Source organism: Oreochromis aureus, linkage group 7 (genome assembly GCF_013358895.1).
Source record: "Oreochromis aureus strain Israel breed Guangdong linkage group 7, ZZ_aureus, whole genome shotgun sequence".
In the NCBI taxonomy this organism is placed as follows: Eukaryota; Metazoa; Chordata; class Actinopteri; order Cichliformes; family Cichlidae; genus Oreochromis; species Oreochromis aureus.
Genome location: NC_052948.1, coordinates 46616221 through 46631738, shown reverse-complemented (window position 1 = coordinate 46631738; position 15518 = coordinate 46616221). Strand labels below are relative to the sequence as shown.

Here is a 15518-nt window from a genome sequence, read left to right as displayed (position 1 = left end):
GGAAAGACTTCTCCAAAACCCCCACAAAGATGATTTCATTTGTCTGTGTCCAAATTTTCAATACCATCCAAAGAGAGCGGACACGCGTTTTAAGTTACCTTTGGGGGCTCGGTTAGGCTCTCAAAAATCACTTACTAATTATAAGTTATCAGTTATAATTATAACCTTCTCAAAATGAGGACCCTTTAGCCTCCATTTCCCAGCATGCTTGCAACACTCGCGGAGCGGAAGTGTCGTCAAGAAGACTACTAAAAGCTGCTTCCCAGGCAGCTCAGATAGACCAATGCGTGTCGGGGTGAACCTGCCGAGGCAGAGATGGGACGAGCGCGGAGAAATGACAGCTTGTGCAGGAATTTAGGCTGAACTGCATCCCATCTCTCGGAGCACTGCAGCTGTCCGCTCGGTCGAACTATGTAACAGTTGGAATTTCTCCCATCAGAGCTGCATTATACATATTTTGTATCTATATATTATTTTATTTTTTTTTATTCAGTTTGACACCTGATCCCGTGGAATGGTCGCAAAAGTTGACCCGGCGCCGTCCTTTTGGATGTTGCGGTGCTCAGTCTCAAACTCGACCAGACTGTCAGCGCTCGGAGAAATGCTACCTCTGTTAACGGGACGCTGAAATTGTTTGCAGTTGGAAGGAAAGAGGGAGAGAAGGGGGCGAAGAAATAAATAACGGGATCGGCTGTGGAAGGAGATAACGGAATTACCTCTGTGACCGGAGAACTGTGCGAGCCGCCGTTTACGCTGAATTTCTCCAGGATTTCGCCCCAAACAATTCACTGGAGACTTTCCAGTGAATTGTTTTATAGGTAGACTTTTTTTTTCTTCTTTTTTCTTTTTTTTTTGCATGTTGCTATGTCGGCTTTAAAAACGGGAAAGAAAGAAACAGACCTCAGTTCGTAATTGCACTGCGAGAACCTCTGTTCCGCAGATGTAGCGTTCAATGGTACACTTTTCCTTATGAGAAACTGAAGCCGATATTTTAAGTTTGGTGGAACATTTTACGCTTTTGTTAAACGGACTTTCGGCTGCTCCGCGTTACACTAGAGGCATTTTAAACTGTGGGCGTCCACTCTCGAACACCTCCAATATTTGTGATTAGGATTCTCGTCACCAGCTGGACGCAGTCACAGGGTTATATCTTTTGAGTGCACACGCAAAGGAGAATCTGATGCCAAGCTGTAACACAAGTAGTTTTTTGGGTTTTTTTTTTTTTTTTTTTTTGCGTGTGTGTTAATTATTTAGCTCATAAATGACACGAACCTTTCCAAATGGACCCACTTTGCCCAAAGGCCAGAACTTTGTGTGGCAGTGTCTTGTAACTTTGGCAGCATGAAAACATCTGTGCTCGGATAAGAACATTTCTGGTGCCAGAGCCGATTTTGGTGGAGTTGCGTTCACGCACCGGGAAGCATGCGCTCTGTTGCGAAGATTTTCTAGGCCTGACTTCTTTTGTAGTATTGGATAAAAGAAAAAGAATGCATGGCTTCTCGTGAGAAACACTGCTTCATATAAATACTTTCTTTGTGCTGATAAACTATTTTTTCTTCTCTCTGTTGGGGAAACATGATGTGGAGCCAACTGTGGTGACTGTCTTGCTTGTTTCCATGCGTCTTTCCTCTCCTCCAGACTGCTGGACGTTCTTGTGGACTGTGTTGCTATTTAATGCAATGGGCTGCATCCAGAGTATCAGATGTAAGCCCAAGAGTTTCCGAGACAGCATCGTCATCCTGGAGCTGAACGCTACCATCGACTCCAATCCCACCAGCATCGACGAGACATCCGGCGTGGTCTTGCGCTACCGGACGCCTCACTTTCGAGCGAACGCCCGAATACTGGTGCCACCAGTAGCAGCTAAGGAGACGTGGACCATCGGCTGGATCCAAGCCTGCAACCACATGGAGTTCTTTAACACGTATGGGGACAAAGGAATGTGAGTATCCTCGGATCTTGTTGTTGCTTGGTCAGGTGTAAGGGATGACAGCGCGTTGAACACGTGGATGAGATTCAAATATGAAAAAAAAAAATCACCTCTGACATCATTTTAGAGTTCCAGCTGATGAATAAATAAGCCATTTGAGTTTGAGACATTTTTGCTGTAGACACTTTTGGTCAATATTGGCTCTTCTATTTTTAATTAAATTAATTTTATTCCAGTTAGCCAACTGTGAGCTTGGTTTCCAAAAAACTATTCAGATTATTTTGCCATTCTATTAATTTAATCCACAACAAACCACAAAGAAAGTATCTAATGCTCACAAATGTTAGGGAACTAAATGTGGTTTCTAATGTACGAAATGACCCCAACACGGGGAAACAATCACAGCTTCACAGTTGTCTTATTTTTGTCTGAGCAAAAGCTCAGAACTTGAAACTATTTAGCTTGCAGATGTGACAAAGAGAATTAAAAAATTAAGAGGCTGGAAGCTGACACTGTTATAACACAACTTTTTGGGAGTGCTTACATCTTGAAAATGTGAAGATTCCACGTAGGAAGACTTTAATTGGATCAAAAAATCTGCCAGGAACAGTTACTGAAAGGACGTCTAGGTAAAAGGTTTAACCAGTTTAACATAAGCAAATGAGCTTGAGTTCTTTAAGTACGGGCAAAGACGAGTAGCAGAAAGAGTCAGTGCCAGCCACCCAACAGAGCCAGAACCTTAATTCCTGTGTAATTTATGGTTTAAATGGTAAAAATATCTCAGTTTCGGTTTTATATTGCAAATAATGTTAAAATTACTCCTTAGAGGTAATATTTCACAGTAGTGAAACTAGCCCATGGTTGCATGTGGTTCTCCCAGTTGAGCAAGGGCACAAGTGTGCGTCATGCAAGCAGAACGTCACATATTAGCATCAGTTTTAAAGAACTTAAAAGATAACTGTGAGTGGCTGTGAGTGTGTTTTAATAATCGATAGCTCGACTGTCCCCACAACACATGGGCTGCAAACGCCTTCAAGAGCTTACACATGTATGAGTGTGGGACACTGTGATGAGAAATAATAGTTGCTGTGACCTTTCTGATGCCCCCTCCTTGGAGTGGAGTGGAGTTATTTTTTCATCAGTTGTTATTAATAAAGCAAACATGAACAAATGCTGCTTTTAACTGTGCTCATCTCACCCAGGGACTATAAAAAGGTCTCGCTCGCTCTTTAATTTCCTTTATTTCTCAGAACGAGTGTTTACATACGTAGGGTTTGTCTTGTATCATGTGATAGGCAAACGCAAGTCGATCTGTGTGCTTTATCTGTAGACACTGCAGCAGAGGATGTTTGGGTGCTGCACGACTAAGATTAGAGTCCCCTCCCGGACACCCCACACCCCAGTACGGGCCTGTGTGTGCTTGTGTGACACAGAGAGAGGGACAGAGCCCAATTACTTTCTGAAACTCAGTCTCACCGGGTCTTATTGGCCCTTTTATCTGGCTAGATTTTACACTTTCCATCTTTTGTCAAGTTCTTTTTTTAGATAATGGTATAAAAATACATGCTGAGAAGAAAACCCACATTCAAAAACATGCATGCATTTAAAAATGCTGAACTTGAAAAAGAAGTTTTTCGCAATATACCAGTAATGAGAATGGCTGTGGTAGTTTGAAACATAGATGACATGCGAATACATCTATGATCATTTAATCCAGCGCCTGTAACTATCTTGTTACGCAGCATATAAGTGGTGGTATTGTACCCCTGCGTTTGTCACCTCCCACCACGAAAAGACAAAAACAGTCACTAACAAGCTCGCTGTCCCCAACTCCACATGCCCGAAACAGACAGAAAACAAAATAAATGACGCTGATGGCCTTATGGTTTTCTCACATTTTCCATAGCTGTTGAGATAATATCATTTTGGTAAATTTTGTTTTTGACATTACTGGTAATGAACGTCTGATATCATGACTATATATATATATATATATATTCCACTTACCACATTTCTTAGTCTTCTCAGAAACCACATAAGCGTACACTCACAATCATTTCATTAGTTCTACTATGCTAGTACCAGCTTGGACACATTTTGCCTTCAGGATTGGATTGGATTCCAATTCTGACCCTCCCACCCAAATGTTGCAAAGAAATCGAGGCTCATCAGTTCACGCAATGTTTCTCCAATCTTCTATTGTCCAGTTTTGGTGAGCCTCAGTTAGAAGCTAACAGGAACGGCACCTGGTGTGGTCGCTGTCCATGTTCAACCTGTTGTGCATTAAGAGATGCTCTTCTGCAAACCATGATTGTGTCAAGTGGTTATTTCAGTTACTATGGCCTTCCTCAGCTCAGAGCCGTCTGGCTATTCTTCCAAACTCTGGAATCAAAGAGACACGTTCACTCACTGCTTTTTCCTTTTTTTCCCTCACACCATTATCAATAAATCCTCAGACCAGCCTATCTGGCACCAACAACCATGCCATGTTCAAAGTCTTCAAAGTCGCTTAAATCACTTTTCTTCCCCTTTCTGTTGCTCACTTTGAACTTTAGCAGATTGTGTTGACCATGTCTACTAAAAACACAGAGTTGCTTCTGTGTGGTTAACTGATTAGATATTTGCGTTAATGGTCAGTTGAACTGGTGTACCTGATGAAGTGGCCAGTGAGTGTATAGTAAATGCACTCTTGACTTGAATTACCCTACATGACTGTAACAGATATGGTATATGTGTATATATAGCACTGTGCTGTATATAGGGGTGTTAGAATGTGCACACCCAGATGTACAGCAGTGTTTACAGAGGGAAAATCCTTGAATCTCATGCGTTCAAACATCGACTTTAAATCACTGTCCAGTGTTAGGAACGCTAAGCATTTCTTTCCTGCAAAGACAAACAATGAAAGAAAAGGCTGCCTATTCCTTATGTACATTTTTAAAGGCACACTTAGGTTGTAAGAGATGAGTCTGCTACCGCTGCTGAGACTCTCATACTAAGTAGCTCCTTTGATGCTAATAAAACTTCAGTGTACTGTAATTGGACAGAACAGCCGAGGATGGTAATGCTGCTGATTTCTCTGCCGGCTTTGGATGATGTGCTCGGGATTCTGTTTGCATCCATGACTTCTTCTCCCCCGTGCACCCATGGGCTTTTAACGAGGCGCAGTTTATCGAGTTTGAACAGTTTGTGTGTATTTAGAAAAAAACATAACAGACATGCACAAAGAAAACAACAAAAATCCAATTTGTTATAGCTATGTCTTGAAAGAAATTGTATCCCTTTTGCATATGGAACAAAACAGTCATGGGAGGAACATTTATTTTCACAGAAAACGGTGACGCTCAATGATGATGCAATTATCTCGTTGATTGCTCTGACACCCTGTTGTCTTTACTTTTGTTCCTAGTCTTCAGTCTCCGTGGGGGAGGGGAAAAAATAAGCATTTCCTGGGCGTCTTTATAATTTCTTTCTTTCTTTTTTAAAAAATCAAACAGACTGCTTTCCAAACTATTTGCCCGCAACATGCAAACGAGTGTGGGAGCAAAGGTGCAAAAACAGGAAATAAGCAATTTCACTGCTTGCTTTTGTTCGCAGTTGTGATGAGACCTTTTCAGTGCACGGACAAATCCTCAAAAAGCTTATTTAAAATCCTTTCTTTTGCCATAAAGCTTTAACTTTTCATATAAATAGTAAATAGTTTTAAATAGATTCTTATTTAGAACACATTTTGGTCGGCAGCTTTCGGTTTTGACATGCAGCGTACGAGGCTTAAGACCGGAAGAATTCTAGGTGACAGGGAATTACAACTATCTTCATGACAGCAGCGGTTTACAGTTTTGTTTTTTTCAAGCCTTGCCACATGCGCTAAACTACCTCCTCTGCAACACCACACAATTCATTCATTAGAAGTGAATAAACCAGATGTCATTTACTGCATACTCAAAGTGGGGGTTTTTGCAAAGAATTTGTCATACAGTTAAACTCAGTATCTTGGTCAAGTTGCTCAATTTTCCACTGATCCATTTCTTTAAACATTTTTTTTATTGCCTATCACCCACCACACATTCAGTATTTCTGTAATACTTTTAGCCATTTACACCTTTTTAGCCATTTTCTCAGACATGGATTAGGCCTAAGGCTAGACCGAACGTTTAAATCCAGTGAGCTTCTCCTTTGAAACTAAGTTTTTAGTCTAACACTCATCTCAATCTATGTCTGGGAAACAGAGTCTGTCTTTATTCACGGTAACTCAGAGTTACGTGTTAAAACTCTTCTGCTTTCCAAATATAGATCATAATTCAGATATTTGTATCTATCATCTTGCACACGTAACATTATACAGAAACTGACATGCTCACAAGTCACGGTGTAAAAAAGAACGAAGAAAAAAAGAAGTGGGTGAATCATTTTAGCGTGTCTGCGGTTGTGTCACAAACTCGACCTATGGGAGACCATTTGCTTGTGACAAAGCAGGCAGTGAAGGCGCAAACAGGAAGTGAGCCCTATCTCTGCAGTGCTTTCCCCAGGCGTGATCAAAGTTCCTCAGCGTGTAGATGAGCCCGCAGTTCTAGGTTAATCCTCCTCTGATACATGTGCTTTTTTTACACTCAATGAAACACAAGCTTGAGGTTTACCGTAAATCATGCAGTCATAAATGATGAATTGGAAGAATTTTCAACAGAAGGTCTCAAATAATTTGAATTGAGGAAATGTGTGAGTTCATGACAAAATGGAGAGTTGCTGCAAAATGTTTGGGAGGCATCGAATTAGAGGATGAAGGGATCCTTCAGAACAGAAATGCACATTTGCACACAGACACACACGGGCCTGCTATTAGCATGCCTGACATGCTAATCTCACCAACCCCCCTGGGTGAATTCATAAATCACAATGTGAGGCCAGGCGTAGCAGGCTAGTAAGTCATGTGGGCTGGTGATCGCACTGTTATCTCTGTTCTGCTGAGCCTCGGTTTCTTTGAACGAAAGGTAATCTTTTTCCTGCTGCGGGCGGAAAATCGATAGGTGGACAGAGCAGAGGTGCAGGGTCACTTAAGTCGTTCGGTGTCGCCCGCTGTGCATGTCAAAATATTTCATCACTGTATTGGGTTCCAGCTCAGCGGGACGTTACTGCTGGAAGCATCTAGCTGTGAGACTTTGATCCAATTTGTTGCTCCTGTCCTGCGTTTGGTAGATAGACAGAAAAATCTACCAACTGAGGAGGAGGCCACACTTGTGGTTCCATTTATTGTGTATTTACTGTTCTTCATCATTTTTATCAGTGTTTTAAAGGGGTCAAATGACCTAAGGTAAAAGGTCAGATTACTGTGCTGCGTCTTTCATACCCTGTTAAGCATTATTACATAACATTTTACATGTGCTTACATCCAGTTTTCCCTTCAAAAACAAATGATTTTAAATAAAGGATCAGTGTCTGTGAATCCTCATCTGTGCCTCCTTTTAACTTCCAGGTCAAGTTGGGAACTCCCTGATCTGCGTGACGGCAAGATCCAGGCCATCAGCGACTCAGACGGCGTCAACTACCCGTGGTACGGAAACACTACTGAAACCTGCACCGTCATAGGCCCCACCAAGAAGGACAGCAAATTCGTTGTCAGTATGAATGACAATTTTTACCCCAGCGTGACCTGGGGAGTGCCCGTCAGCGACAGCAACGTGCCTCAGCTCAGCAGCATCTTCCGCGACCAGAGCTTCACGACTTGGCTCGTGGCCATCAATCAGGCCACCTCAGAGACGCTGGTCCTGCAGACGATCCGCTGGAGGATGCGGCTTGACATAAAAGTGGACCCGGAGAAGCCGCTGGGTCAAAGGGCCGTTCTGAAAGAGCCCGTGGCCCAGGAACAGCCACAGATTCTGGGAAAGAATGAGCCCATCCCCCCTAACGCCATGGTCAAGCCCAATGCCAACGACGCCCAGGTGCTGATGTGGCGGCCAAAGACTGGTGACCCTGTGGTGGTCATCCCACCTAAATACTGACCTGTGTTCCCTCTGACTTTCACTGACTGGCCTTGGATACCTTAACAGTATCATCTTCTTTGGTTTCTTTCTTTTACTCCTGCTCCTCACCAGCTCTCACTGCTTTAACTCTTCTTTTTTTCTGTCTCTATATTCTCTCATGTTTGAAAATGAAACCAGCTCTCAGAAAACAAAACAAAAGACCAGCTGTTGCTTTGAGGTACGGGCTTGAAAACTTTCTAAAGGCACTTTTGAAACCGGAGAAAATGCAACTATTCTACCTTCAGACTTGGTCGGGTCTCACTGTGCTAAACTGCAAAAACGAAAGAGAGCATTTTGGGTTTTTTTACAGTACTGTATAATTGTTTGAGCCAACCGACGTAGGGTTTGGGAGTCCAGGGCGGATTCAAGTATTTCCATGACCGTGCGTGTGCAAGTGGATATGCACAGAGGTCATGAACGAGCATCAGTTGTGTTTGTTTGTTTTTTTTAATTTATGGGCTGGAAGACAAGCGTATTTAATTGTATTTGATGTTATTGCTGTGTTCTCTACGTGACAAATTGCATTGGGTGACATGCTAGATTTTAGTACTTTTTAAAGAAAAAAAAAAAAAACCATGCAAGACATTCAATCCATGCTGCCTTACATTGACATTGCTTTCCACTGCGAACTTCTTAGCCTTAAACAAAGTGCAATGCAGTATGTGGTAAACTCATGCCCGTTCCTTCCAGACTGTTGGCGCTGGCACGTGTGGGTTTAGGACAGGAACCACAGCACAGAGGAAAAACTCGGGTCTCAGATCTTGGCTTGTGGGTTTCATTTACCTGCTGAATCTATTGTCTTAACAAATGCAACTGGCATTATGCGCAGACAGTTACACAACTGAGCTAACTAGCTGAGCTGTGTTTCAAGTGCTTTATGCAACAGGGGAGATGCTCTGTGCAGATGGACATACAGAGAGGCGAGTCTCATCAGCAGCCCTCAGCACACACACATAAACACAAAATAAACATGCAATAACAACTTGAGCATAAAAAACTCCACAGCTGACCTCATTTCACTTATTTTACTCAGACCTTTACTATTTTAGCTCAGTAGCAGAAAACAAGTTCTCTTTTCTCGATATTACACCATCTCAGGGCCCCTTTTACTTCCTTCCCTTCTCAAATCTTTTTTTTCCACCCATCCTGTCTCGCCTCCTCCTTATCACATTGCTCACATTGAGCAATCAATATCTGTTATAAATAAGAAGGGAAATAACTTTTAATAAGTGGTCGATGAAAACAGCAGTCTGTCTTTTATTTTTTTCTCCTGCAATCTTTTTGTCATCTCATGGGTATCGCGTTTTTATTGCTGCTGCCATTAATTTGCCTTCCATCTAATTTAATCCAATCATTTGTCTTCTATGTTAACAGACTTTTCTGTTTGTTTTTTCCCCCCGTGCTCTCCCTGAATCACTTCTAATCTTTATCTACACCAGTGCTCCTCCTCCCACTCGCTCACTTGTTCACTTCCTCTCTGCCTCTTTTTTTTTTTTTTTTTTTTTTCCAATCTGCTGTCGAGGCTGCAAAAGCAGAGCAGGAGGCATGCGAGTTTGATGCTCAGTTGGCATATAGATGACCCACTTCTCCTTACCTCTCGCTGCAGAAATGTGGGGCCCGTCTTTTTTTTATTTCACCGCTGGCGCACGAACCCCCCCCCCCCACACATATAAGGAAGTGGCTCTGGTCAGCTAAAGATCGACGGTCGATGAAACGATGCGTATTTAAGTGCTAATCTTTGAGACGGGCTTTGGTGGCGAACTGAAACTGCTTGCAAAAGCGTGAAGAAAGAGGCTGAATTTGGCAATAAGGGAGGAGGGGGACGGGGGTCATTTCCTTATCAAGGGTATCCCCCCAAAAAATATGGGTTGTGTAGACAGTTTTTTACTTCCAGTTCTTCGAAGCATCTTGCAATTTCCTTCCGCCCCCTCCACAGTCTCTGTGTGTTCAGCACCAACTAAAGAAATAATCTGCATTCAAGTCTGATCTGCTCGTGCATTTCACAAAGGTCACTAGGCTGCTGCTGCTGTTTCAGAGTCCAAGCATCATACGGTGTATACCACCAGACTTGGTCCGGCACATCAGCCGCTTTCACGTGAGAAAGCAGGCAAACACAAATGTAAATAATCACGATCTGTTCCACATAGGAGCGGAGTTTAATTAATGTGACGGGTAACATCTGCGTTTACCCCGAGCAAAGAGCAGGCGGCTGGGTGGAGGGGAGTGGGGGCGGTGGATGCTGAATGTGAAGGTGACAACAAATCGGATCCAACTTAGATCTTCGCAGCAGCTTAAAAATAACGCTGGCATTTTCAGAGAACTTGGATGTCAAGTTGCTTCAGCTTGTGGCTTGTAGTGAAGGCGATGCCGCTCATGCTGCGAACCCAGCGACCTCTCTCGGGCAATAAGCGGCCCGTCTGCTCCGCGGAAAGCCACGCGATGACCGATGGACACCGTGGATCGTACTCAAGTTGGACTACGTGTAATGTAATTAAGTGCTGACACGCAGTCACTGACTTTCAGTGTGTGCGCTTTAAATCCCGCTGGGAGGATTTAGGCAAGATGAGGAGTTTCACTCATGTGCTTATGCTGTTGTTGAGTCATGACCCTCCCTCTGTCTTTCTCTCTCTATTCACCCATCTCACTCACACACATATAAGCAGAGGGCAGGGAAGGTTGTGTCCTTGTCATAAAATGAGCTCGCCCTCACAAACACACAAAATCACCCCGAGGCGAAGGGACCGGCCTGGCTTGGTATCTGTTTGTCACAGCAGTGTCACATTGGCAGTGAGAACTCATTTATCAGCCCGGCACGTGGACCGTCTGAACACATGCACAAGCCATATTCAGCAGCACGCCTGTTTACTAGAAAACAGGAAGTGCTTCCCAGCATGTAAACATTGTATTGTAATTGTATTGTATTAAGATCAGAGAGAATTAAAGTACCGAGCTCACCGAGTGGGTGCCTGCCAGCTATCAACAGCATTTATGTAATACTGAAGGCAAAGGGCGCCAATTGTCTTCTCTGTGTGTGTCTCAATCTTTTGAGCTTTGTGTAGATGAAAATGTGTGTTTTGTGTTTGCGCGGAAACGTCAAAAATGCTGTATGTGCTTCCTTGACTAAGCCACAGAAAAACAAAACCACACAATGTTGTACTTTTGCTGTACAAATGGTGAAAAAACAAAGGTGCCAAAATTGGACAAAGCCAAAACTATGCATTGTTTTTAGAGACATGTGAACTCAAAAACCTCTTGGCACTTAGTGACAGACCTGTTTCTTTGGTTGTTTTTTATTGAATGCATGCTTGTATTTCCAGAGAAACACTACGAATCTAGCCATGCTAGTAGGGCTGTGCCAAGTGAGTGTTTCCTCTCCTAAACCCACACCCTTTACAGTTCCTGTGAGGGCTGCTAGCTTTGTTTCATTTCCTTATTTAGTTATCTAGTGAACTAAATTCAAATTGAGTTCACACTCAGGACCACCTGCCTTCATTTTCCAGCTTTTACTTTTACCCCACGAAAGTTAGTATTCCACAGGTGCTGCTCCATCGTGCTGTTCTCCTCGTGTCAGCGATTATAAGTCGTTGTTTTAAATGTAACCCCCACTTGTAGCCCAAAAGATAATAGGAGCAACTAAGTGTGTCCCTCCTTTCTTTTTGGTTTGTTTTCTGGAAATACAGCACTGAAATAGTTCAAGCCGAATGTGTTTTTTGGGGTTCTTTTCTGTTCCGCTTTGACTTTTACACCAATACTTGAAAATGGGTCAGTTCTGGTAAAATATTTAAAACTGTGAAAATGCACAACACTGGGGAAACAAACCCTCAGAAAAAATATATATATATAATATAAAGAGATCTTTTTCATGCCTAATAAAATGTAGAAATATTATGCACAGTCTGGCTTTTTTTTTTAAATTTGCACGTGCTATTCATTACCCACAGATGTTGAATCCTATACAGTCATGGTAAAACGAAAGGCCACTTTCTGTCGAGTACAAGGTTTGATATATCAGGAATTAATAAAGGATTATATGGTCCCTACCTGGTCTTACGATAAGGTAAATACAACCTGAGATGAACAACACACATCACACATCGTCAGTTTATACAAAGTTCTTAAGGATTTCAATCAGGTTGAGACTTCTTTTTTTATTTGTGGTTCAGAATTCTTGTTCTGCTGTAATTTAGCCAAGCTTTAGCTGTCAGACAGATGGCCTCACATTTGAGTCTAGAATACTTTGGTTTATGGAGTTTATGGTCAACTCAATGACTGCAAGGTGCCCAAATCATCACCCCTCCACCACCGTGCTTTTTTGTGATGAAATGCTGGGTTTGTTTTTGCGTCAAACATGGTGCTGTGGATTATGAGAAGACATTTCCACATTGTCCTCTGAACAAATGAGGCCGATGTTCCAGAAGTCTTGTAACTTATTTGATGCAACTTTGCAAACCTAAGCTGTAAGCTTTTTTTTTTGGGGGGGGGGAAGAATAATCTTCCTGGTAACCCTTCCAAACAAAAAAAACAAAACATATTCAGTCTTTTTCTAATAGTCCTGTCATGAACTTTAACATTTAACATGCTAACTGAGGCCTGTAGCGCCTGAATTGTATCTCTTAGGAAATTTGGTGTCTTGAATATTTTCCACTTGTGAATAATCTTCCTCACTATAGAATGATGGAAGTCGAACTAGTTGGAAATGGTCTTATAACCCTTCCAAGATTGATGGGCACCAATAACTATTTCTTCAAGATCATTGCTGATGTTTTTCCTCCCTGGCATTGTGTTAACAAACTCCTGAATACTCCAAAGTTCCCAAACTTCTGCTTTTATAGAGATGCATACACTGGTTCAGTTAATCAAGTGCATTTGATTTGCAGCACCTGCCCCCTACTATGAAAGTAGTAACCCAATGCTTCTGCAGGATTTATTTTTTTGTTAAATAAGTAATGACACATAAGTTTTGTAGTTCATCTCAGGTTGCATTTCCATCATCATAAGACCTGCTGGGATTATTCTTATTAAGTCCTCAAATGTAAAAACCTTAGACTTCAAAGAGGGTGTAGTTTCTTGTACTTTTTACCATGAAAGAAGAAAGAAGCTGATTATTTCCGCTGATAAATGTATTGATTTTATTAGTAGAGCTGATGGTTCTTTGTTGCCCAGCAGTTACACATAGCATTTTATCATACATTCATCCATATACGTGTCACTTCGGGGTGTTTTTCTCTATGATGGATGGTGTTTTCTTTCAATGTGTACAAATCAAAGGACCAAGCATGCTCTGAACCAGAACAAAGACAGGCAGAATTTAAGAGCTGAACTGAAAAAATCTTGAAAGCCTGCATGCATACGAACAAAATCCCCCAGGCTTCGCATACACAGCAGCGTGCACAGTAGATTCTTGTAACACTGGTATGGATATTACTACTCTATGTATGCAATTATGTCACATTTTGCTGATGGCAGTAAAGCAAAATAAATATGGGACATTAAAAAAGGGACAAGAAGGGATTTAAAAAGATAAAGGCCAAGAATGGAGTAAAATATGGCATGGACTCATGTGTTCAGGTAGTATATAATTTTCACTTGAATTTGATTTAAGAAAGCAGCAAACACTGTAGTTTCTTTGCAGTCAGTAGAGCTGAAGCTACTGAACACCTGGGCCAGATGTACAGACACACACAAATACACACAAAAACCCGTGTACGCTTTTTTCCACACATATATTGATCTTTAGAGGGGGAAAAAAAGTGGGTCGAGAATGTTCTTAACTACCTCACGGATACTTTGTGTACACAGAATCATCCATATTAATATGCTGAATTTTCCAAATCACAAACTGCATTGTAAATAATTGAGTGTGTACTAAATTCTCTCAAGCCATTTTGTATTTTACTGTTGTTTAGTGCATGAAGCCCATGCTTTTTCTTTTTTAACCTCTAGCAGGGGACTTTGTTCTCAGCCTGCAGAGTTGAGAGCTCTTTCTACAAATTGCTCTATGTATCATATAGAAAAATCTGTGTGCAGATTTCTTACTTTTTGTATGCACACAATTGTAGCTTAAAAAGTAGAATTTTGCAAAGACTCCAAAACTCCATAAAAAGATAGGAATATTTTCCGATGAATGGTGTTTAGGGGCAAATTTGCACCATTGTGTGTCTATGTATATATTCCCATTGCAGCTCAAAAGCTCTCCGATGCACACTGTTTGGATTTGGAGACCACAGCGGTACATGGATTTAGAAATCTGAGATACAAAATGAATGAATAAACTCATGTTTTTAATATTTTCAGTTATAAAATATTAAGCTGGGAATATTCTGTGTTTTTCTTTTTGTCAGTCAATCCCATCTCTTAATTCTTTTTTTTTTTACTTTTCTCCTGTCTGCGTCACTCAAATCTTTAAAAATGGGTCACTGTCAAATAGTCGCATTTGTATAAGTCCTCAATAATTTCCTTGAACAGCTAGGAACCATTTTTTTTAAAGATGTTATTTAAAAAGGAGAAAAAAAGTGCACTGGTTGGGGACTACTTTCAGTTCCTTATTAATGCATATTTGGTGCATGTGAGGATTTTGCAGCATGAGAGATTGACTTGGAATAAACTATAATGCCCAAGGATAGAATGAGTGTTATGCAGTGCAATAACAGAGTTCACACAAGTGCTCTTACAAGTGGGGCTTTTAGCTGCGTAAACTATGCAGGTAAAAGTTACCACTGGTTTCTTTCTTTTCTTTTTTTGTGGCAATAAGACAAATTATCTTCACCCTTATCCATTTATGTGTTCTGTCATCCAAACTGGAGGTATATATGCATAACCCAAATTCTTTTCCAAAAGGATTACGTCTTTAAAGCGAATGAAACAATTAACAGAGAGATAATCAACTTAAATTCTGGCTGTGGAATTATTTTTCTATCTCATGAGGACAAAACGTATCAGTCTGGTCAAGTAATTTGTATGCAAGAGGACACATATGCTGAACAGTATGGATTTTTCCCCTCCTCACCTCCACCACGAGTCTCACAGGACGTCTCACAGCCCTTTGTTGGGTTCTTTTAATTTTCTGTTCATCGCTTGTGACCCCATATCTCAGAGAACCATCTCTACAATGGAGGACACTGACTGTCCAGCTTTAAAATAACAAAATGTGTCCATTTACAAAACAAAATCTTACATGCGGTCTGAGACTGAAGAGATGCCAGAGTGATTTGTGGAAGGCCATGTGTAAAAAAAGGGTTTTGTCCAGCAGCCTCTGTGTGTGTTCAGTTACTTGAGTCAGTTTGAGCCTCGACTGTCAATGCTATCCCAGTCGCATTCCTGAACTGCACATTCACAGCTATATTTACACGGCTCAGAGTCTCTGTGAGGGTGCTGCAGTATCCACCTGTCCCTATTTGTAATACCAAATAATCACTGCATCACTTTATCTTTGGAACCAGACATTTCTATTAATAGTGCCACGATGCCAGCGTTTAAGTATGGAGACATTGTCAAGTCGACCTGACGATTTTCAAACTGACTATCAGAATGGAGAAGAAAGGTGATTAAAATGACTCTGAATGTGGTATGGT

The 15518-nt window shown here is 41.5% G+C and overlaps 1 protein-coding gene across 2 annotated transcripts; it reads left to right on the top strand.

Annotated features, from left to right (window-relative positions):
- The first annotated feature begins 279 nt into the window (after positions 1–279).
- On the top strand, positions 280–11835 carry fam78ab (family with sequence similarity 78 member Ab). Of its 2 annotated transcripts, XM_031754487.2 has the most exons (3): positions 280–818; positions 1639–1942; positions 7401–11835. In XM_031754487.2, the coding sequence occupies exons 2-3, from the start codon at positions 1680–1682 to the stop codon at positions 7924–7926; spliced, it is 789 nt and encodes a 262-aa protein (XP_031610347.1). In that variant the 5' UTR covers positions 280–818; positions 1639–1679; the 3' UTR covers positions 7927–11835. The 2 variants fall into 2 exon arrangements, with proteins under 2 accessions (XP_031610347.1, XP_031610346.1); XM_031754486.2 differs by lacking the exon at positions 280–818 and having other exon boundaries at positions 825–1942.
- The last annotated feature ends 3683 nt before the right edge of the window (positions 11836–15518 follow it).